We start from the raw sequence: 24,044 nt of genomic DNA on the forward strand, positions 1-24,044 counted from the left end.
TAACAACAAGGGGTTGGAGGTTAAAAACTCATTACATTTTTTTTATATTAACGACATTATGAATAACAGGGACTGTGGAGTCTAATTTTGTCCAGTAGTTAGTCTACACGCAAAGTCCCCCACAGGGACGTTCATTTTGCCAGAATTACACCATGATAAAAAAAGAAAACTGGAATTAATGTGCAGCACATTTTAACAGCAATGACAAATGTGCTCTCCAGCAAGGAATTGAGAAATGGCTGCGGAGCCCGTTTCTATCTTCTCGCTACACAAACATCTCACAAGTTAAACCACAAATCCCCATTTTTTTCAACTCAATTTTAGGTATTTGTTTGCTTTTCAAGGCCTGATTTTTCATCAGCATCGTTTTACCATAGAGTCCATTGGAGGTGAAATCCTTCCCACCTCTGGAATTAAACTCCAGCTTATAATAATAATAATAATACATTTTATTTAAAAGCGCCTTTCAGGACACCCAAGGTCACTTGACAGAAAACACGTGATAAAATACAATAAAACAATAATAAAACCCAAACAAGAAAAAACAAAGAGAGAAACAGTTCAATAAAATCAGAGGTTGTAGGCAGATTTAAACATGTGTGTTTTGAGTTTCGATTTGAAAAAGGTAAAACTGTCAATGTTCCTGATTTCTGGGGGAAGTGAATTCCAGAGTCGAGGAGCAGAGCTTTCAGCCGCTCTGCTCCCCATGGTAGCGAGACGGGCAGAAGGAACCGCAAGATGGATGGAAGAAGAAGATCTGAGTGAACGGGACGGGGTGTGAATATGTATAAGGTCTGAGACATATGGAGGAGAGAGGTTGTGGATAGCTTTGAAGTTATGGAGGAGAATTTTGAAGATGGACCTGAATTTAACTGGGAGCCAGTGAAGCTGCTGGAGAACCGGGGTGATGTGGTGAAAGGAAGGGGTTCTGGTGATAATACGGGCTGCTGAATTCTGGACCATTTGCTGAATTCTGGACCATTTGCAGCTTAGTCAGGCACTGATGACTAAATTGTACCAACTTAGGAGCGATGATAATGAAAACGCCTTTCAGCCAAGCCATTTCGCCCATGAATATTGCAAAAAGGTAATTTGAACTTTGGCGTTTAAACTCATTTAAATACTTGTCATGTCTTCATGTTTGGGGGGCTAGTTTTGTGGGCATTCGAGCAGATTTGGTTGTGTATGCATTACGGTCACAAGAGTCCAACAGTAGATCTGCATATTAATTAAACATTTGTACAATCAGCAAAAATAGGAGTTCAAAGAAAACCATGTGGTTCTCTAAAGAGTATCCTTTTATTTTAAACAGACTGCGCCCATGGACGTAATTTTTGGGAGGGACGGGGGAAACATGTCCTGCCCACTTTTTCCAAAGTCAAGTTTTTACCATCCAAAAACAATATTACGCTACATTAAAGAGCAGGTCACCCCCTACAAGAAGCTTACTTCACTCCCTCTTCATGTTTGAAAAATGCAACAAATGCTGTTGCCTGGCAGACCGAGAGGGCGGAGCCACTAACAAATACACACACACAGGCTCACAACGGCATTGTGACATCATAATGTACCAGTTTACATCATAGCATATCTCTTAGCCAATAGCGGTGGCAGATTTAAATTCAAATGCAGTGCAGAGTGTTTACCTGACAACGGCACAACACTGCCAGTTTTAGGCAGAATATTTAAATTTTATCTAAGATGCACTGAAGTACCAAATTATTGACGACACGTGTCTGCAGCACAATTAGACACACATTTATATAGTTTATCAGCAAAAAAAAGTTGATTTGGGGGTGACTTGCTCTTTAAATAGACATTGGTTGAGCTCTAGGACCAAGCGGAAAACAATTGTTTGCGTTGAAGCCCGTTTCCCGTTAGAACATACTGTAAAGATTACAACCCCCCACACACACACCTCTGGTCCTCATACTGGTCCCCCCCCCAAAGTTAAAATTACGTCCACGTCTGTGCCACAATCACATCCGGTATTTGTCCTCCTGTATCTCCTCGTCCCTGACTGGCTGTAGGAATAAAGCAACAACAACTGAATTTGTGGCATAATGATCTGAACTAAATAGCACAAGGAACTTATTAGTTTACAAGTATCACCAGGCAGAAATGAGGCCAAGGGGGATGATGAATGAGTATATTTCCCCGAGCAAAAGGCTGACCTGGATACCGCGTTCTTCCTCCCCATTCCCTGTGCCAAGTGGGCCACTATTTTTCACTGGCCTCACACTTAGCCACGGACAGGCTTATGCTAACAGTAGCCTTGACCTGCGGTTCATGACTGCTACCGGCATCCCTCTGCACTCATCAGAAAATTCGAATCCCTTCACCAGTGCCCCTGTAATTTGATCAAATAGCGCGCACCCTTCCCCACCACTTATTGGCCAATTAAGTCAAGTTCTCACGTAGGGGGTCCAGCTGGCTTGGTGTTATCTTGGGATGAATTGATTGAAGCCATTCCACATCTATGAACCCTACTTTAATGATGTTGGTGATAATACTTGTAATTCTTCTCAGTCAGGGGACTTATGGGCGCAGCTGTTATCGCAGTAATCCCTGTCCTGATACACTGAAGTAGCAGCACGGCATTAATCTGTCTCCCCGTCTCTTCTCTGCCAGGTTTTTCCTCCCTCGTTCCTGCCTCTGCTTACGTCTCGTAGCTAATACTACATCTGTGAAATGTGACATTGAAGGTTTGGGTTTAAAAAAACAGAAAAAGGGGGATGAGGAGTAAAACACGATGGAGAGAGATTCGTTGTTAATGATTGTGCTACGCTTGCATTACTCCATTTGGGTCCTGACTATTTTGTTAAAGAAAAAAAAATACTGCTCCCACCATCTCTCCAACAAAACCGTGACAACTTAAGAAGGATAGATTTAGGAGCCAAAAATCAATAAATACATGTATTAGTTTCAAAGGCACACATTAACATTCTAAAACAGATTTCTCTTATAATCCCACCTCTAGCAATTCAGTCAAAATATCAAATTATCATAATGAGCCCTAACTGCATATAAATGCCTGGTATTAAAAACCACAGAAGGTAGACACTCATGATAAAACATGTTCTTTGTTATAAATGACAAAGCATTATCCAAACGTATGTCTCACTTTATATCGTTTTTTTTAAGACAGTACATTTTATGGCTGTTAGAAGAAAAAAGAAACAACCTCCGTGACTATTTGATCAGGTCTAATCACCCCACATGTGCGTCAGGCCTTTTATTTGACCTCCTAAAGGTGGAACTCACCATCAAAAATTAAAAATACAACACATGACCTGGATTTTAGGGATATTATGCACAAAAGAGTCGAGGCTGCACTTAGGAGTGTCGATGCCGTCTTTTAACTTGAGATCAGAGACTGAAGAGTTGCATAAAAATGAGTCTGAAACCAGATCCTCCTCCTCAGCTCTCGTCCTCAGCTGGAGATGGGGAGAGGTTATCCTGTTGGCCACTGGGACCTTGACTGGCTCCGTTTTACCCCCAGAAAAGTGCTGCAGTTTTCAAGCTCTTCACACACACACACACACACACACACACACACACACACACACACACACACACACACACACACACACACACACACACACACACACACACACACACACACACACACACACACCAGCCAGTACCAGCATCCAACCCTCCACTGCGTCATGATTAGGAATCTCTGGAGTGATCCGGTCAGGGGGGTCGCCACGTCCAGGAGGACTTTGGGACAAATTTATCATGGGATGGAGACCATGTGGGCTACTCTTAAAGGCAGCAAACACATGTAGGCCAGCTAATATGGTGGCACACTCACCTGCCAAGGAGAAAATGAAGACGTTTCCACTGCAAGTCATTACCCAGCCCTGCTTTGTGTGTCTCCCTTCAAACGCTTTGCCGGGCATTTACAGCCTCCACTTATTTAAATAATTTCCATATATTAATGTTACCGAGGCAGCGTGTTCACTTATCTGTGCCATTAAATTTACATTGCCAACTTCTTCAAAATGTATTTCCCTTAAAGCGATTGTAGGGAAACATAAAATCGTACATTTTGTATTATGTGTGTAAACTTAAGTATACTGATAGAAATTGCAAATCATTCTGAAAATGCATTGAATACTAATGAATAATGCATAACCGCTGAACAAATTAGCCTGGTGTGGGCTGCAGCGTGTTGGCGTTAGCTAGATGCCATGAAAGATATTTGATATTCGGGATGGAAATTGGGTGAGTAAGCAGCCCCAGATAGCTGGATCCATCTTACGGTAAACAATTTAGCAAATTGTGTGTGTGTGTGTGGGGGGGGGGGGGGGGGGGGGGTCTGTTGTGCAGTAATTACTGCTTTCAGTCTCATTTAAAGAGCCTGTTGGCACTCGGGAGCACCACGTCGCTGCGATGCTGGGTGCTTTTCTGGATTTGTGATGTGCAGATTCAAACAGCGATTTAAGTGACGGGACATTTGAGCCGTCATGCAAGCTCTGAGCACTGTGTAGCCCCTTCAGCCCCCACTCTGTTTTCCCCCTCCACTCCTAGACAATGTCACGCATACATTTGTCTGAACACATATTGCTCAGTTTAACTGCTACTTTTTTGGCTCACAAATGTTGATTGTGTATGCGAGAGGGGGAGATAGTAATCTTGATATGTTGTGTTTCACTGAGACGTGGCATCAGTGAGAAATCTGATCGTTGCTTACATCCATCTAATGTACATGCCTAACTAGAGGGCTAAGTTGTGCAGGTTGGCGTGTTTGCATGTGTGCAGCTGCAGGATAAAATAACCAACAAGCATTTTGGGTGTGTAAACACAACCGTTCAGCAGCGTGTGTTGGTTTGTGTCGTTGTTATTTTTGGCAGGGTTGCATATGCTCCCCGCGCAGAGCCGAGCCTGATTACCATTCCAATCAGCAGAGGTGAAGAGAGTCACATTAATTTGTTGTAATTAATAGCACTGCGGCATCTGACAGCGCTCGCTAACGAGACCCTTTGATTGTTTGGATCTCTTAAGTGTGCCTCTCCTTGTTTGCATCACCTCAGAGGAGTTTGCAGTATCAAAGCTTAGCGCTAGCCAATACTTGTCAAAATGCAATTTATAAAAGATTAATTCTATTATTGATTTAGTGTAGGTTTGACGCCTGAAGTATCAGGCTCCCTGGGTAGAACTTAGTGGATTCAAATGCTTGTCACCAGCTCGGCCTCCTTTTTACTGAGAACAAATCGCCAAAGGCCAGCCCAACAGGCACGGTTTAATTGCCATTAATTAAAGCATAAATCTTTTTCTTCACTTGCTCTGCTCTTAAACAGGGCTTTGCGAATCTGCTTTATTCCCCTCAGCTTATCAGGATCCCTCTTGGCTACTCACGCCCCCCCCCCCCCCCCCCCCCCCCAATCATCCCCTCCCTTCCCTGTTTCTCTCTCTCTCTCTCTCTCTCTCTCTCTCTCTCTCTCTCTCTCTCTCTCTCTCTCTCTCTCTCTCTCTCTCTCTCTCTCTCTCTCTCTCTCTCTCTCTCTCTCTCTCTCTCTCTCTCTCTCTCTCTCTCTCTCTCTCTCTCTCTCTCTCTCTCTCTCTCTCTCTCTCTCTCTCTCTCCTCTCTCTCTCTCTCTCTCTCTCTCTCTGTGAGATGTTTTTGGACTCATCTTTTAGCACACTACTGCTGATATGAATAAGTACGGGCAGCATGGTGATATTTAGTAAACCGGCTTCCTCCTTTATTGATGTATAATGAGGTCAAATGAATCTTCATATGCATGCTTAGATGGCTCCTTGCCTCAAATCCTTCCTGACAGCAAGTAAAACAGCCGGCACTCACAACGCTGGCTCCCAGAGAAGCGGTGGCGAAACGAAGAAGAGACGGGGAAAAAATGCGTCTTTATACCTTGTCAATTTCCCTCATGTCTGGTTCCTAATTAGACGCTTATTAGCCTCTAAACAGTGTTGATTGTACGCTGTGAACTCCTAATACTGGAGATACTGATAGCAGGTTTGTTATCAGATGACAAAACTGGGCTAGGTTGTTTGGGGAAAAAGCATTACTTTATCTTTTGGTGTCAACAACAAAATATTTTTGGAAAGGGTCTGCTTGAACTATACTTACTGTTCGGATCATGGGAAGTCCTGAGCATCAAGCTGGAAGCCATGAGGAGAACATCCACCAGAAACAAGTGAAACCAGTTTCACCTGATAGAACATGAGTGACCAGAATAAATACAAAATGCAGTTTATATTAACAGATTAAGGCCATCAAGTCCAATATGGCCTTTAGTGAAAAATTACAGTCAGTACCTCCACCCTTTTGTTGAGTATTGAATTAGTTGTGAGGGTTTAACCACATTAGTTCAGCCATGGTTCAACCTCAAAAGCCTCACCCAGGCCAGATTACTGCCAGACTTGTGGAAATTTAGTTAGTTTAGTTTATTTCAAACAAAGAAAACATATATATTATTTTTAAATACCACAAACAGAAAAAATACATATCATCATCCCTTTTTTTTCTTCTCTGTCTGAAAAGGAGTAGGCTGAAGTCGAAACTTATATGTCCCTACCCCTTTATACAAGTAATTTTTACTTGTTTACTAAATGTAACACAAAACCTACATTAAAACAAACAAAATGGTACAAGTCACCAAAACCCACCAAACCATATGGAAAAAAACAAAAAAAGAAAAAAAAACACGTCTTTTTACAATTGATGCTCGTATTTACTTTTCCTTAGAATAAAGGACAACCACATAAATCATCTATTTTCCACTATATACTTGTTCAGAATATGTTTTTTATAATTCGTTTTAAACACATTTATATTTGTACTTTGATTTCTTCTTCTAAATTGTTCCATAATTTAACCCCTATTATTGTGATACACATCTGTTTTAATGTTGTTCTAAACTTATGTATCTTTAAGTTTAGTGTCCCTCTCAGGTTATATCCTCCTTCTCTCTCTATGAACAGTTTCTGTATTTTATCAGGCATTAATTTATTTCTTACTTTATACATTACTTGTGCTGTTTTGTATTTAACCAAGTCCTGGAACTTCATTGTCCGCGTTTTAATAAAAAGTTCATTTGTGTGATCCACATATCCTGCATTTGTTACTAATCTGAAAGCCCTTTTCTGCATTGTCGTTATTGTTTGTAAATTACTTTTGTACGTGTTTCCCCAGACCTCTACACAATAGCTCAAATATGGCAGTAGCATTGTATTGTATAACATATAAAGTGCTTTCTGATTAAAAATATACTTAGCTTTCCCCAATATAGCAATGCCCCGTGCAAGCTTCCCCCTAACATATTTGATGTGTGGCTTCCAACAGATTCTGCTGTCTATGACCACCCCAAGAAATTTTATTTCTTATACTCTCTCAATTTTTACATTATTAATTACTATGTCTAATTCATTGTATCTACTTTCATTACCAAACAACATAAATTTTGTTTTCTCTAAATTTAGTGACAGTTTATTTACATCAAACCATTTTTTTTATTTATTTATTTCCTGTGTGACCACATCCAGGACCTGTTGCAATTCCACACCTGAGCAAAAAACATTTGTGTCATCTGCAAACAATACAAACTTCAATGCTTGTGAAACCCTACAAATGTCATTGATGTACATTACGAATAGTTTAGGTCCTAAGACTGATCCTTGAGGTACCCCACATTGTATCTCTCTTAGTCCCGATTTATGTTGATTTATTTGCACATATTGTTGTCTATTTGATAAATAACTTTTTATCCAGTCCCTGAAACCATATTTTTCCATTTTTCTCATCAATACGTCATGGTTTACTGTATCGAAAGCTTTCTTCAGATCTAAAAACAACCCTATTGCATGCTTCTTTTTGTCAATGCATTCTGTTATTTCCTCAATAAGATCAATCAGTGCCTGGACTGTTGACCTATTATTCCTGAAGCCATACTGGCATTCTGTCAGCAACTCATATTGATCAACGAAATTACTGAATCTTTTAACAAACAGCTTTTCTAATATTTTGGAAAATTGTGACAGTATTGACAGAGGTCTATAATTTGTAAATTGATGCTTATCTCCTGTCTTGTAAATAGAAATTACACTTGCCACTTTCATGTTGTTCGGAAATAAAAACAATCATTAAATTTTTTTTAAACTTACTGACAATATAAAATAGGCTAAAAGCTACACAACATGCCCTGATCCATGACATTTCTGGAATAAAAAACAAAACAGCATCCAAAGTAATGCAAAAGAAAGACAAGGTGGACAAATGTTCATGTTTATGTATTTAGCAGACACTTTTGTCCAAAGCGACTTACAGGTGATAATTAAGTCAGCAGGTTGTCCTTGAGGCTAACGACAAACACTATTCAGTCAATCCTAGGTGGCAGTGAGGCAGCACAATCAATCATAGAGGGAAGTGAACATGGAGTGAGCAGTAGAGTCGGGGTCGGGTGCAGGGAGGGTGCTAGTTTAGAAGATGCTCTCTGAAGAGCTGGGTCTTCAGGAATTTTTTGAAAATTGACAAGGAAGCTCCTGTTCTGTTAGTGCTTAGGTCATTCCACATCTGTGGAACGATACATGAAAAGAGTATTGTCCTGAGCGTGGTGCTAGACTGCTAGCTGACGATCCTTCGATGAGTGGAGCGGTCGGGCCTTGACGTAAGCCTTCGCAAGAGGATTCAGGTAGATGGGAGCCATACCGTCCAGGACTTTGTATGCTAGTGTTAGCAATTTGAATTTGATGCACACAGCTAGCAGTAGCCAATGGAGTTTAATGAACAGAGGGGTGACATGTGGAACGCCCTGATCAAAACTTCTGATGACTAAAGGCTAGGCTAACTTTTGGGACAACTGTTTGCTGACTGACAAGATAAAGTTTGGATTTTCTTGAAGGTGCACATCCCTCTACACCTGGAGTAAAACTACTGTTGCAGTTTAGAAAAAAATAGCATCATACGTCTAACTGATGGAAACATGAATTATTTTCTCTATCAGAATATCCTAAAAGAGAATGTCTGACCGTTGACCAAGACTGTTCATCCTGAACCCTCTTTTGGGGCTGAGTTAAAATCATTTTCTCATAAGAGAGGGACAACATTTCTTCATTTCATACTAAGACTCATTGACAGTTATCACTTTTCCTCAAAGGTGCAATATGTAAGAATGGTGGCCTGTGGTCAAATGTGGTTGCTGCAGTCCAATTTTTAAGTAAAATTCCATTATTTTTGTGGCTGTTGCCAGTTACGGATCAGCGTCAGAAGATTCTAGATAACAAGCAAAGATGAGTCATACAGAGCTAGTTGATAAATAGATAAATACATTGTCATATCTGGTGTTTTATCGTAGTACTACACTTTCTACGGTAGAGGGCCTCTGGCATTAGAGGAAGTGCTGTTTACTGTCTTGCTGTTAGCTTGCTGTTCCGAAAGACTCATGAAGATGAGTCATACATAGTAGATAAATGCATTCCACTGTAACACTGAGCCGTTTGTAATTGAAAAAGTAGCTTAAGATATTTTTATAGTTGACTATTTGATTCTAATTCACCATTAGGATTGTTAGCTCAACGTTAGCCTCAGCCTCTTCACCCGATATTAGAGTGAAACAAAAGGATACTGTGACTTCTTAGGGGTACAAGAAACAACTTCTGGGTCACTAATATTTACTGGCTTTGGTTATTTTAAACAGCTCTAAGATTTTTGCCTGCTGGTGTTGAATTACATATGACAGCACTGCAGCATTAGCTCGGTGAACATTCGGCAACAGTAATTACGTCCTTTTGTTTTTTCAAAAGCGCAAAAAATAAAAAATAAAATTAACTGACAACCCCCAGCTGGCTGAGACTGAAATTTCTTTCAGTATAACCTTCCTTCCCAAAAATTCAGACGTTAGTCTGTTTTGGGATTATTTCATTGTAGAATTATTACAAATTACACCTTTAATTACAATTTTTGGGAAATGAAGGTTTAGGAGGTAAGCACTTATCACATAGGTTCAAATTGATTTGGACAGCTTTGTTGCCCTTAAAGGGACACTAGACAGTTTTGGCTTTCTTTTAGCACCCCCTAGTGTCCGTTTGTAGAACCAAAATCAAAATGTATCTCCTCGCTGTGCGTTTGTCTTTTTAACACGTCAAGCCTGATTCGTGCTTCTCCATCTGCGTCAGTGCGGAGACACGCAACGTCCTTGCGTGCCTGCCGGAGAGCTCCGCAAGGACAGACGGAGTCGAGCTCTCTTTTCTAAACATCCGTCAGTCGAGACGGACAACGCAAGCTTGTGATTGGTCAGGACGCCGCTGTTGTTTACAACGTCGCCATTGCGCCCTCAGAAACCTAAAGAGAGCAGAGGATAACAAGCGGCAGACACGGTGAAGCTTGAAGAATACCTCGCGAAAAAACTCTAAAAATATGAACATGAGGAATGCCCAGACCTCTACATCAGAAAAACCAAACAGCCACTTCACAAGCGCATGGCACAACATAGAAGAGCCACCTCCACGGGACAGGACTCAGCAGTTCATTTGCATCTAAAGGACAAAGGTCACTCTTTCGAGGATGCCAACGTTCACATTTTGGACGGAGAGGACAGATGGTTTGAAAGAGGAGTAAAGGAAGCCATTTATGTCCACTGTGAGCAACCATCTCTGAACAGAGGCGGTGGTTTACGACACCAACTGTCTGCCATCTATAATCCAGTTTTGAGATCTCTTCCCAGATGCCTCAACGCCCACGCATATCCTGGGCCATCTGACCTCAGGAATTCACATGATAGGGTGGGGCCAGGCTTCACAATGAGCTCACCCAAAACTCTGGCTGAATAGGACCCACACCCACCCTCACACCTTGGCTCATGTGTTTATGTAGAAGATCATCAGGGGGTCTTTTGTTCCGGGGGGGGGGGGGGGACTCCCACTGGGTTTGAATCTGGGACTCTCCACCATTTGACCATTCCACCATTTGACCTTAGAACTGAAGAAGCCTCTCGGATGAGAGGTGAAACGTCTTCAAGCAACTCAAAGATGTCCAGATGCTTTTCTTTCAAAGCTCCTTAGACTATCCCTTTAAAATGAAATCTTTATTTAAATAATAATCTTCTATTTACTTAGAATCTGTTTGAAATATTTTTTGCTAATCTGATCCTTTTAAGAGAAAAAAATAAAAACAACGTGCGAGGAGCAAATACTATTTTCACCCTTCTGTGCCTCCAAGTGTCAGTAATTTAACCCTTTGATGCATAATGGTCACTACAGTAGACAGGTACTCAAAATTGTTATTTATTTGTTTTTGCTATTATGCACAGCTGTTGAAGACTTTATTGCATTTGAGCCCCTCCATTTGGACTTCAGTAAGCCAAGCCAACATATTTCATGCTCAGAATGCACGTTGTCCACTGAGGTGGACATGTAATAAATTATTTGTAAATTATAAAATTTTACAAAAAATATTTGTTGAAATTTGTTTCATTCACACCTAAAGACAAATGAAAAAAATTGTTTAAAAAATCATGGTTGAAGATTTCATAATTCATGCATCAAAGGGTTAATGGACCTTATAATATGAATATAAGTGCAACAACACTTAGCTAATTATCACATCTAAAGATAAGATTTGTTTATTTTCAAACATGTTTCATTTGTTACTCCTGTTTAAAACAATCATTTCAAACTACATGGTTTGCAGATATAACATTCAAAATGTTCTGATGTAGCCTACCTATATATATATATATATATATATATATATATATATATATATATATATATAATATATATATATATATATATATATAGTATGATTATTTGAACTTTAGAAGAAAATTCTCCTTCAGGTCTGCAGCTATAGACCCCTCACATGCCAACCCTGCATCCCGCTGACACACATCAGCTTTCTGTTCAAGCTTTTGAACTCATTTCTAATCAGAGCCGAGCTTTTCCAGGCCTTATTAAAGCCAAGACAGTGTTTCAGTTCAGGGTCACTGATTGAATGTGGCACATAAATATGTTAGGGCAGCGCTATCAGCCAGTCAGTTTACCGGGGGTGATCGATGGTGGTCCCAACACGCTCGCCTAACAAACATCTTAAGCGGATAGCATTTTTTTTGCTTAATTGGGAGCTTTGAAGCTCAGATTCAAACGCAATTGATGTTGATGATGCTCTCCCAAGAAGGCTATGGGTGCCGTGTAAAACTAAATGTGCATTACATGCCGTCTTTATTCATACACCGGTCAGAACTTTTACCTGTTGATGGCTTCTCTCATTCCGGAGGAGCACGCTCACACACATTCACGCGTGCCCCGGGCTCATTTTTAATCCTCACAGCTCACCGTGGAGGCAGGAGGAAGTTCCAATTAAAATTAAAATAAGCTCTTTTAACGGTCTCTTAAATTGACAACTGAACAATGATTTTCGAATTGGTATCTGTCAAAGGTCTCGGAAAATCCTCAGTTGATAAGGCCCAACGCATCCAATTAGCAGCAGGGTAAGGCCTCAGCCAGTAATGATTCCCGGGTCCCTTAAGATGTTGCGCAGACACTTATTGCAAATTACTGACAAAAAGCCCCGCTGTATTGATGAGGTGGAGAACAGCCGGGTCTCCGTGTTCCCATCAGGTGGACGAGCACCAAGAGGGGTCTGTACGAGAGCCCAGGTGTCTCTCTCCTCCTCTCCGCTGCAGTAATGTGGCCCGGCTCTGCGGCGGCTCGTATACGACCCCCTCCCTGCTGACACGGACTCTCAGAGACCAGCCTCTCCTGACAGTGAGCCCCCTGCTCAAGGAAAATGCTAATGCTAACACGAGGGAGGTGTCAGGAGCGGATCATCAATAATGTCTGCAAGTTTACTACCCTCTTCTAATTATAGCTCCCATCTCTCAGGGCCGCGGGGGGCTGCGGGGCAGCTCCTTAATTGAACCGAGGTGGATTTACTTCCCTGTCATATTTGCGGCCCCATTGTTTACAGTCCTTGAAGCTGATTGAAGGGAATCCAAAGATATGTGGAAATAAGATTCAGAGCTTTATGCAGAAGGAATGAATAAAGGAGGAGGGTTCTTGCCGGTCCGGTAGGGGCTTTAGATTTGAAGGCCACAGTATAGCCAGAGGTAATAGTATTTATTCCCAGGATTGATGCCTCTGGAATGCCGGATGGGATGCTTCTTTACTTCTAGATGATACACAGAAGAGCGAGACACAACTTTGACAATATGTTTGACTCAATCACGGGAGCAATTGAGGAGGTTGTTGCCGTTTGTATTTAGATTTCCTGCCTGTTGTGAGTGCATCTTCTCTCTGAGGTCTCAGGGGAGCGCTGCTGCTGTTGGTCCACAGACCTCTCAGCCATGTTAAGTCCCCTGACGCCTGCCTGAGTCTGAGGCTTCCATCCTGCTGTAGGCTTAGTAAAGAAGGTATTGACCCTGCCAACCTGAGCTTGCTTCCGTTGGGCGAGGAACCGCAGCTTTACACTCGGTGCTGCAGGGTCAAATGTTGGTAGTTTGTAGTTTCCGCTAGTTAGATGTTTGTTGCAAATCGCTGCTGAGATCGGGGCAGGTTGGAGCCGATATCTGAGCAGACAGGAAGGTCTTTATATTCTGGACTTGTCCTATAATCGCCCACTTCTGCTTCCAGTTCCAGCAGAAGTCATCAACTATTCAATAGAGGAATAATTCTCTTCATGTCAGGGTTGATGTTCATTTAGTAAAAGGTTACATCACCGCTGCTTGATCTGCATCTGTTCATCCTCCATGTGGCGTTGTAATCCCCACTAAACTTGTAGCCCTGTGCACATCTGTGCTCCTCGAAGATGAGAGAGGCTTTGATTCCTTCCATCTTTGTGTCACTCTGACTGGCATGCTGTTTGACAGGTGGAGTTAAAATAGAGAAAATTGTGGATGAAAATTTGTCAGTCTCCATCTCTTGCCCTGGGCTGTAGGCAGCAGAGACAGAAGCCCACTGCTTTGTGTCAAATGTTTATCAAAGGGCCTGATTAAATTGCTGTGTTCAGGGTAACAGCCTGGCAGAGGAAAAAAGTGAAATCCTCATACCTTTTGCAAGCAGTCCTGGTGTGTTTGTGAGCAGACTAGAGCAGGAGGCAGAGAGATGTAGGAGAAACTTCTGACCAGCCAGCTGTAAAGAAGAGGTGGAATATCCTATGCCCTTTGTTGTTGTGCAAAAAGAGACGCCGTCTCAGAGATCTGTTGTTGTTCTCACTTTCCTCTGCCTTCTCAATCATTCTTTTTTCTCTTTATTGCTGGAGGAAATAAACCTGCCCCCTTTCGCGGAGGCCGAGCAGCTTCCCCTGGCCATTCCTTTCTGTTTTGTTTCAAAAGGGCAAGGCTGTGCAGCCTGAGCAGTTTGCCCTGCAGTCCCACGCCAGGGGCGATGCTTGCCTCAGCTGCTTCGTCACCGGGGGACTGGGCTAACGTCTCCTGACTGCACTTAGCTGTGTTTCTCTGATACGGTCATGTCACATCAGCCTGGGCGCGTGTGACATTGCGTCTCTGTCTAACTTTAAGCAGTCTGTTGCCGCGCTCACTCTCTCTGCTTTTATTTTCCCAGTTTTCTGTTTGATTTGTTGTATTTTTTTGAGTGACGTTATGATTTGCCACAACATCTCCTGGCACACGTTTGTGTCAGATAACACCGTCTGTTATAGGCTCTCTCGATCTGGCCAATTTAGCCCTACAGGAGACAAGGAGAGCCGCCCCCACCCTCGTCCTTTTCTTCATCCTCACCCCTGCATTAGAATTTCTGGATAATAGGCTTTGACTTCTGGCTGCACGTTTATGGGTCTTTTCATGTTATCAGCTTAGCTCATAGCGTGGAGCTGAAGAACACAGACTCCTAGTGACAGGCCAGCCAGTCAGCAAGGCGAGCCTGTCAGGATCTCTCATACGCTAATGATTTCCCTTTAGTCTATTTTCTGTCTCATTGGCCGTTTCCTTCAAAAACAAAATTGCTCATTTAAATTCTCATGCCCGGGGCATTTTGGTCTTCAAATATTGTTGGAAAGTGAAAGGATTAGGCAAAATATGCTTTTTTAAAATGTTAATATATTTTCTGGTTCACTTTCTCCTCTGAGGCCAATTAGAGAATTTCTGCTGGCTGCATTAATGTCAAACTGACATCCCCGGCTATAATTACGCTGCGCTTGAAACCTAACTTTCACTCGTGGGTAGATGAGTGTGCCTCGCAGTGACACAGAGACTCACTCTGCCAGCTTTTGATCATTTAATCATCGCTTGCTTTCTTCCACTCTGCTCGCTGATGATCTCACCTTTTATTCTCTCTGTTGCAAAATGCAGCGTTGTGTTTCATTATTCACCGCCGCGTTTTGCGGGGTTCATTAGTGACATCACGCCTCCACTTTGCCCGCGCAGAGCAGGATGCTCAAGGTGCAGATATCGCGCGTACGTCGTTTACTTGCCTGATTCCCTCTTTTACACGGTGTTGTTTGCGTTCTCTTTGTGTTTTTTCATTTGTTTGTTTGTTTGTTTATGACACCGGGAGTGAATGCTGTCAGAAAGTGAAGGACGGGTAATGCTTTGCACAAAAAGCAGCAGCAGCTCTCCTTGCTGCGCCTCTGTGTAGACCAGAGAGATGTTTAACAAAGGTTAGCGCTTTCCCCGTGAATATGAACGCCTTTGGAAACGGGATTCTGCTTGTGACTTTAGGCTTCTTTTGCCTGTCAGCAGCCATAAAGCCTTTAATGTGTCATTCTAACCTGAAAATGAAATGCTGGGCTGTGATATTTGCAATGGATGATCTGCAGTAATACTCTACGTAATTAGGAGGGACTCCGGCATTAAAGAATCAATCTCAAAGACCGTGTTGTGTACCATGACGCGGAATAGTAACGAGACTTTAGGTTCTCGTTTATGTGTTTATATAGATCCAGTCATCTTAGGGGACCCCAGTCCTTCTGTTTTAGTCCACTTTTAATATGTTCTGGTAAATTCACTTTAATTATCACATTTGAAAAGAAAAGAAAAGTTCTAGTTGAGGAAACCAGCTAATTTACTGGATTTTTCATTCAACCAGAGTGGGTGACACGTTCAAAAGAGCAAGAAATGAAAAATTGTGAATCTTTTCTCATCTTATGATACCAGTTTTTACTTTAATTTCCATACATTGAGTCGATCCATGGACGTAATTTTGGGGGGGGGGGGGGGGGGACAGGGGGGACATGCCCCCCCCCCCACTTATTTCAAAGTCAAGTTTTGACCCCTGCACTTTTTACCATCCAAAAACAATATTACGCTATATTAAATTGACACTGATTGAGCTCTAAGACCAAGCGGAAAACAACTGTTTGTGTTGAAGCCTGTTTCCCATTAGAGCATACTGTAAAGATACCCCCCCCCACCCCCCCCCCATGTCCCCCCCCACTTCTAAAGTGAAAATTACGTCCATGAGTTGATCAAACTTTATTTTGGGTGGTGTTTTAATGTTATTGTTCCAGAATGTGCAGTTTTGTGTTTTTATTGCACCTGTCTCTGCTGCGCGTCTAACCGTTTGGCCTCTTTCTGTTTAACAGATGCGATGCCAATCATTTAGATGAGCCCGAGCCGGTTCTGAGTCCACGCTGGACACCATCAGTCTGTTACAGGATGTGCTGCTTCTGGCTCCGGGAGCTTTTGGGGGGGGGGGGGGAGGAATCAAGCAGAGCATTTTGACAAAGTGCACGTGAGCATCTTCAGCTATTTCTAACATCAAGCCCCCCCCCCTCCCCTGTCCTCACTCTGTTTGCGTTGTTTTACCCTTTTTGCTTGGACTTCAGGTAATAGGAAATGGCACTGACCCCTCCTGATCCCCCCGATTACCTTCGTGAAGCGTGAATGTGGTGCAGAATCACACATCAGGAGACGTCTTGTAATTATTTCTGCGATGCCATCAGCATGGATCAATCACTCAGGGAGGCTGCTAGTGGAACGCCGCTCGCAGCCATGGACGGAGCCAGCAGCGGCCCTGTGTGACTGACAGCTTTGGTAATTAAGTGATTGTATAGACCCCACCGACTGTTATAACAACCTTGCCGGGGCCAGCCTGTGTTTGGAACACACTCATATCAGCGTGTTCCTCGCTTCTCGAGCATCTCTGATGGGGGCCCTCTGACAGGAGGAGGAGAGAAAGTCCACATTTAGATTTCCAGTGAATGTAAGCTGGAGCAGCAAAAAGGTTAAAAACACATGAAAACTGAGAAGTAAAGTTAAAGTGATTGTTTTAGCATTTTCATGTTTATTAGGGGAATATTAAAGCAAACCATCTCTTCATTAATAATATTACTATTGTTTATTATTGTTATTATTGTTGTTGTTATTGTTATGTATTATTATTTATTATTATCATCATCAACATTATTATTATTATTATTATTATTATCATCATCATCAACATTATTATTATTATTATTGCATCTCTTGGGAGGCCTAAACATTGTGAACAGAAATCCCAACATTTACATAAATAGCAGTCAAAATGTCCACATTTTTTTAGGTTTTGAAAGCTGTGGTCAAATGTTGCCACAGCACCAGGTTCAGCCCTCTAGTGCACAGGTGTCCCAGTCCAGTCCTCGAGGGCTGCTATCCAACATGTTTTACTGTTTTCAGCAGGTGATTAACAAACTTCTGCAGAGCTTGATGGGCTGCTGCACAGGTGAGTCAACTGTGTTGGAAACAACTAAATGACACAGGATACAGGACTGGAGTTTGACACCCCTGCTCTAGTGTTTCTTTTCTTTTTTTTAAGTTTTCATTGAATCTGTGTGGTTATCGGTGGTGTACTGGAACATAAAACACATCACTGGACTCCAGTCCTTACACTGCCACCCACTAGCTGTGTATAGACTGGTACTATGTTTAGCCAAAGACATATTTCAGACAGAATGCAGGTTGCTTAGTTGATTTGTGAAAAACAGACAGAAAATTACATGTGAATAAAATCAAATTCGGATGAAGTTTCAAAATGTGCAATCATACTGATGAACAAACTGATCTAAAGGTTATTGTAATGTGTGGATGACGGGGATGAAAATGCATTCGCTCAGATCTGTAACATCTACATTTCTGGAATTTGGTGACACGTCCAGCGTGGCAGAGGTCTACAACAGTTTATTGACTTGTGTGATGAGCTAACTGGGATGTCAGAGTTCTGGTTAACATCGTCCAGGCCAGCTTAAAACAAACAATCTGCCAATTAGGTCATTTGGATTATAAAGGTGTGTGTGTGTGTGTGTGTGTGTGTGTGTAGGTGTGTGTGTGTGTGTGTGTGTGTGTGTGTGTGTGTGTGTGTGTGTGTGTGTGTGTGTGTGTGTGTGTGTGTGCGCACCATGTGTCAGGGATAGCCTTAGGAAAATTACATCTGCTGAAACGTCCTGCACTTAAAAGTGTTGTTGCACATTTTCACAAAACATTTTGGTGTACACATGTTTCGTTTCAAGCAGCTGATAGATCAAGGGGGTTCTTTTCAAACAAAAATAACTCAAATTATGTTTATATTTGATAACCAGAGCTTTGATTAAGCTAAGCGAGTTGCAAAAAAAGAATAATTACAATAAATGGTAAACGGCCTGTTTTTGATATAGCGCCTTCTAGAGTCCTGGAACCCCCCAAGGTGCTTTACAACACAACAAACACACAATAAAAACACAATAAAGTTAAATAAATAAGATTGGATCATTACTCTATAAAAAATAAATAATGATAATTTAAAAAATGAGATTTTAAAAATGAAACTAAAAACCAAAAAAACTCCATATTTACAGAAACGCGGGTGTTTCCTTGTGAAAACTTAAAAAACCTTAAACTCAACCCCCACCCCTCTCCAAGCCTTCGACGCTGTGTGTGTGTGTGTGTGTGTGTGTGTGTGTGTGTGTGTGTGTGTGTGTGTGTGTGTGTGTGTCGGTGACAGCTTCCAGACCCGACGCGGACCCCGTTCTCCGTCCCATCACCGACCATCGGCTGGAGCCAATACCTCTACTGGTCCCAGTCCGCTCCTGCGGAGCCCCAGACCTAATGTAATAAGGACATCGATTGCGCCAGTTTGCTGTGGATGCGCAACCCGCGCGCCTCTCCGCACACTGACACGTTTAAACATCGCATTGATCTGATGTTAATGTTTTGCGCTTTAGAAAGGAGGGTCTGGTTTATTACAGACTGGAGCTTGATTCTAATTGGCTGCGCGGATAAAACGCGCAGGGGCTGGTTGGCTCATAAGATCTGGTTTCTGACTGTCGCCAGGCTTCATCACATGTCGATAAGTGTTTAGGAGTGAGCTGGGTTGGTGAAACGTCTGATCGTAGATAAAAAAAGGCCTCAGCTTGACTTAAATTACTCTCAGAGTTTGGCTCGCTTTGTCGCCGCCTCGTGGTCAGATTATGTCATCGCCTGCGGAGAGAAGAGAAAATATTCAGGTCTGGTCAAAAGATTAATAACAAACACTTAATTAAAATTAGGTGATAAATGTGTTACATATAGAAATTAAAACAAATGTGTTTTAATTTAATTGTTTAGGAATGAAGAAGGACCACAACTGTAAATAATTATATTCATCAGTAATACATTAAAAATAAACATATAACACGGTCGATAAACGCATCACGTCAGTTGTATTTAAAATTGGTTTAAACGTTTTGTTGTTTAAATAATATTGTTTAATCATAATAACCTACATGGTTGTAAAAGCGCAAGGAATTGCCTGAAATTGTTGACCTAATGTTGGAAAACTGTAGGAATAATAAATATTTTTTTTACATACAACAAAATAAAATGAAGTAAAACGGAGAAGTAACAACACAGAACAAACCAAATCGTGATTTTTCATCCAGAATCTTACCTTCAACCTACTCGAGGAAAAAAAAATGGAGACACGAACGATGCTCGGGGATTTATTTTCTACAAATTCAAGTAAAAAATTAAACACGAGCGGGAAGCGAGAATGAAGAATCAGCGGCTCCTGAAAAGTCTCATCCCATCAGCCGGAGAGCAGCTTCCCAACTGCAGCAGCTGCGCAATTTTATTTTTCCTCTAAATTATCTTTATTCATTTTTTCCCCTTCAACATCATTCAAAACACAATCGGGAGCGGAGAAAGTGCTGAATTTCCTACTACCTTTGAACGCTCATTAGCGCCTCGTAATTACTTTACTAATTAGGGTGACATGGTTATTAACAACATGTGCTGTCATGACAGTCACCGCTACCTCCCCCCTCCCTCACCCCCTCACCCACTCTTTAATAGGCCGACCTTACCTGGATCTCCCGCGTGCTGGATCTTCTTGGAGCAGGTGTGGGTTTTCAGGATGCCAGGTCCGAGCCCGAACGGAGCTGGAGCCATCAAGCAACCATTTAAACTCTTAATTACAAATTCAACCCGTCTTTTCAAAATATTCAGGATTTATTAAAACTAAATATTCTAATTTAATTAAATCAATTTTAATTTTCTTGAAAGGGAAGAAAAGTCGAGCTCCGTGCTGTTCGGATGATTAAAAATCTCAAATAAATAAATAACTACATTTTTATATTAAAACTAAATAAAACGTCCCTACCTTGGCCTTAGCGCGTGTGTGCATTTTCCCTCTTTTTTATTTTAAGAACGGAGCAGGAGATCCTAAACTCGGTGCGTGTGAATCAAGAACAAGCTCTCCTATTGGCTGGTTCCCGGAACCGGTCCGGATGCAAGCCAATGGCGGCAGGGTAGGGGAAAGGTGGATGGGTGGAGGGCGAGAGAGAGAAAAGGGCGTCGAGTGTTTATTATAAAGGAGAAAATATTAATTCCCCCCCCCTCGCCGTGGGCCGTGACGTCAGTACAGGAAGTCATTGTGGAGCAACACTGGAGCGATTAGCGGCAAAAAGGGGGAGCCTGATGTCGAGGAGTCAGCCTGAGTATATCTCTCAATGCGCCTCAACTTTTAACGCAAAGTTCAATATCCAAACAGAAAAAAGGGACGAGGAGGACGCAGGCGCACCTGGCTCAGGCTGGCTGAATGTAGCGCACCGGACTGAGGATTTTCTGGCTTTATTCATCACAACTTACCCTTTTCCTCCTAAAACAGGGGTTTTATTTAACTGAGCAGTTTTCTTGAGTTTCGTTTGATCGGTTGATTCGTTTGCGCGCCGCGGGAGAAGTGTCTGACTGATGTTATGAAGACCTCACTCATCCTCTCTTAACATGGAAGGATCCAGCGGGTCGAGTTTTGGGATAGACACTATTTTATCCAGCGCCTCGAACTCTGGCAACCCCGCGCCGATGAACGGAGACTTCCGGCTCAGTGACGGTAGGACACCGGATTTCAGGAGCCAGGCAACCCCGTCGCCATGCTCGGAGATCGATACCGTGGGAACGGACCCCTCGTCTCCCATCTCGGTCTGCATGGAGCACGGCGCCGACGCGCATCTGGTCCAGGACAGCCTTCAGCATCTCCACCACCACCACAGCCAGGCGCAGGGATTGGCGCTGTCACCTCAGCAGCAGCAGCAGCAGCAGCAGCATCTCGCCGGGGCCGGCTGCGCCCCGAGGACTGCCACCTCCTCGTTTTTAATCAAAGACATTCTGGGCGACGGGAACAAACCGCTGGCCGCCTGCGCACCTTACAGCACCAGCGTGTCCTCGCCCCACCACACACCAAAACCAGAAAGTGCCACGGCTCCGGACGTTTTCAGGCCCAAGTTGGAACAGGAGGAGAGCAGGAGCAAGTTGGACAAAAGGGACGAGATTCAGAGCGAAATGAAATGCAACGGTAAGAGTGGGCCATCACTTACTTATAGAATTATTGTTTTGCAGAAAACTCACTTTAGCTGCGTAAAAACAAAATAAAATGCTGCCAGAATTTTTAATAATAATAATTATTATTACAATAATTATTATTATTATATGCGTGTATTAGTGTAATAGATGTGAAAACAGATGTAAGCTGGTGATCCTCCCAGGCCTCCCTTGTGGGTCAATTAGAGAGATTATGGTTCTTCCTGGAGGGGGATCATGGCGCGCTGAAGCCCGGCTACAAATAGAGACGGATTGATATATTGATGTCTCGTTTTCTGAAAGAAAAGGAGGGAAATTCTCCAGGTGACGAATCACCAAAAGTTGTAAAGAGAGGGAAGTGTGTGAGCTGATTAAAGTTAGCGCGTGCACGTTCTCAGATAAACGAAGAAAGATGAACAAGCGCTTATTTAAATGGGAGGACGGTTGTTTTTTTTTTGGAGTTGATTGCTTCACTTTGCTCTTAGGCACTAAAGAAGAAGGTGACCGAGAAATCTCCAGCAGCAGAGACAGTCCACCTGTGCGCACGAAAAAGCCCCGCAAAGCAAGGACAGCCTTCACGGACCATCAGCTCAACCAGCTGGAGAGGAGCTTCGAGAGACAAAAATACCTCAGCGTGCAGGACCGCATGGACCTGGCGGCGGCTCTCAACCTGACAGACACTCAAGTCAAGACCTGGTACCAAAACAGACGGTAGGCACCCACCACCCCTATTATTATTATTATTATTATTATTATTATTATTATTATTATTATTATTATTGTTATTGTTATTATTATTATTAATGTATTTTTTATCTAAAGTTAAAAACAAAAAAATCCCATTTCCTCTTCCTGTAATTGTCCAGAACTACTTTGGGACAAGCTGGTTAGAAAAAAATGAAAAAAAAAAAATTAAATAAAGAAATAAAACTCTTTTAAATTTTTCAAAAATAAATAAAACAATTTCCTTCAAATTGTTACATTAATATTCTCTCTAATCGTTGTTATAGTTCCCTAACTGTCGCGCCCAAAAACAAGGAAGTGATAAAAATAAACAACAGACTTACATCCGAAATCAAGTTGTTTCTAAAAATATTTGATATTTAATTTTTTTGAAAACATATAAATAAATATGTGAAAATGGAATAAATTGAGCTTCGTGTCTAAAATGCATCTTAATTTTTTTTAATTTAGGGATTTTATAAACCTTAAATGATCCATAATTTGGGTTTGTTTCGCAAATTTAATTGAGATTAAATCGCGTTCTTTTTAACCACGTGTCTATACTTCTTGTTTTCCATCTGAATCTAAAGTAATTCAGAAATAATGACTCAAAATTTCAATATTAACAAAACTTCAGGAAAGCCAGTTAAATTTGAAGTTTATCCTAGAGCAGCTCAAAGACATTAAAGCAAGCACATTTTCCTTCTGCCTAACTGAACCCTGCCGTTTATTCATGGCTGTAATAATTAGGCCTCTGTATCCCAATTAAAGATGCGTTCAGGGACTCGGAATCCAGAGAGACTGAATAATTCATGCGCTGTATTTTGATCTGGTTCCAGGACGAAGTGGAAGAGGCAAACGGCGGTCGGTTTGGAGCTTTTGGCGGAAGCAGGAAACTACTCGGCCTTACAGAGAATGTTCCCCTCGCCCTATTTCTACCACCCGAGCCTGCTCGGTACCGTGGACAGCACGACGGCGGCTGCTGCGGCCGCAGCCATGTACAGCAGCATGTACCGGACTCCCTCCGCGCCACACCCCGGCCTCCAGAGACCTCTAGTCCCGAGGGTGCTCATTCACGGCCTTGGGCCAGGGGGACAACCGGCGCTAAACCCCCTCCCCGGCACGCCGCACCCGCGGTAGAGCACATAAACTCAGACGCAAATGGATGGTGTGCGTAACGGGACGCGCTGCAGGTCTCCACTCCAAAACACGTTCAAAGACATTCTGCAAAAAGAATCTAAAGGAGGTATTTAATACAGGCCCGGTTCTCTTGAAGACTCCGAGTTTGGGTCCAGACAGACGGGACTGCTCATGTCTGATTGTTTGTTTGTTTGTCTTTTGTACAAATACACTTACATTAGTAAATAAACTTATAAAGTTTATTAGATGGAGAAGAAGTTGAATGAATAAAGACGTAACGATACTAAAGGAACTGTAGACGCTTCTATTAAATCTTGAACCCAAATTCAAACAGTCGGAGCCAACTGGGCCAGCATCAATTATTTAAATCCTGATTTATCATTAGCACAATTTTACATGTTAAGATGATCATTTATAGGCAAAAAGATGCACATTCAGAATTTTTAATTTTTTTTTCAATTTACAATTAAATAA

At 42.1% G+C, this 24,044-nt stretch overlaps 1 protein-coding gene and 1 long non-coding RNA gene across 5 annotated transcripts; one reads left to right on the forward strand and one right to left on the reverse strand.

Moving 5' to 3' along the window:
- Positions 1-18,184: 18,184 nt before the first annotated feature.
- Positions 18,185-20,698, reverse strand: LOC139063497 (uncharacterized). 2 transcript variants are annotated; one of them, XR_011516867.1, is made up of 3 exons: positions 20,512-20,698; positions 20,216-20,290; positions 18,185-19,352 (listed from the first exon to the last, which is right to left on the reverse strand). It is a non-coding gene; the product is annotated as an uncharacterized lncRNA (long non-coding RNA). The 2 variants fall into 2 exon arrangements; XR_011516866.1 differs by lacking the exon at positions 20,512-20,698 and having other exon boundaries at positions 20,216-20,505.
- Positions 20,699-20,819: 121 nt separating this feature from the next.
- barhl2 (BarH-like homeobox 2) lies at positions 20,820-23,862 on the forward strand. 3 transcript variants are annotated; one of them, XM_015962336.3, is made up of 3 exons: positions 20,820-21,702; positions 22,202-22,418; positions 23,270-23,862. In XM_015962336.3, the coding sequence occupies exons 1-3, from the start codon at positions 21,135-21,137 to the stop codon at positions 23,568-23,570; spliced, it is 1,086 nt and encodes a 361-aa protein (XP_015817822.3). In that variant the 5' UTR covers positions 20,820-21,134; the 3' UTR covers positions 23,571-23,862. The 3 variants fall into 3 exon arrangements, with proteins under 3 accessions (XP_015817822.3, XP_015817821.3, XP_015817823.3); XM_015962335.3 differs by having other exon boundaries at positions 20,821-21,702; positions 22,193-22,418; XM_015962337.3 differs by having other exon boundaries at positions 20,822-21,702; positions 22,205-22,418.
- The last annotated feature ends 182 nt before the right edge of the window (positions 23,863-24,044 follow it).

Source organism: Nothobranchius furzeri, chromosome 16 (genome assembly GCF_043380555.1).
Source record: "Nothobranchius furzeri strain GRZ-AD chromosome 16, NfurGRZ-RIMD1, whole genome shotgun sequence".
In the NCBI taxonomy this organism is placed as follows: Eukaryota; Metazoa; Chordata; class Actinopteri; order Cyprinodontiformes; family Nothobranchiidae; genus Nothobranchius; species Nothobranchius furzeri.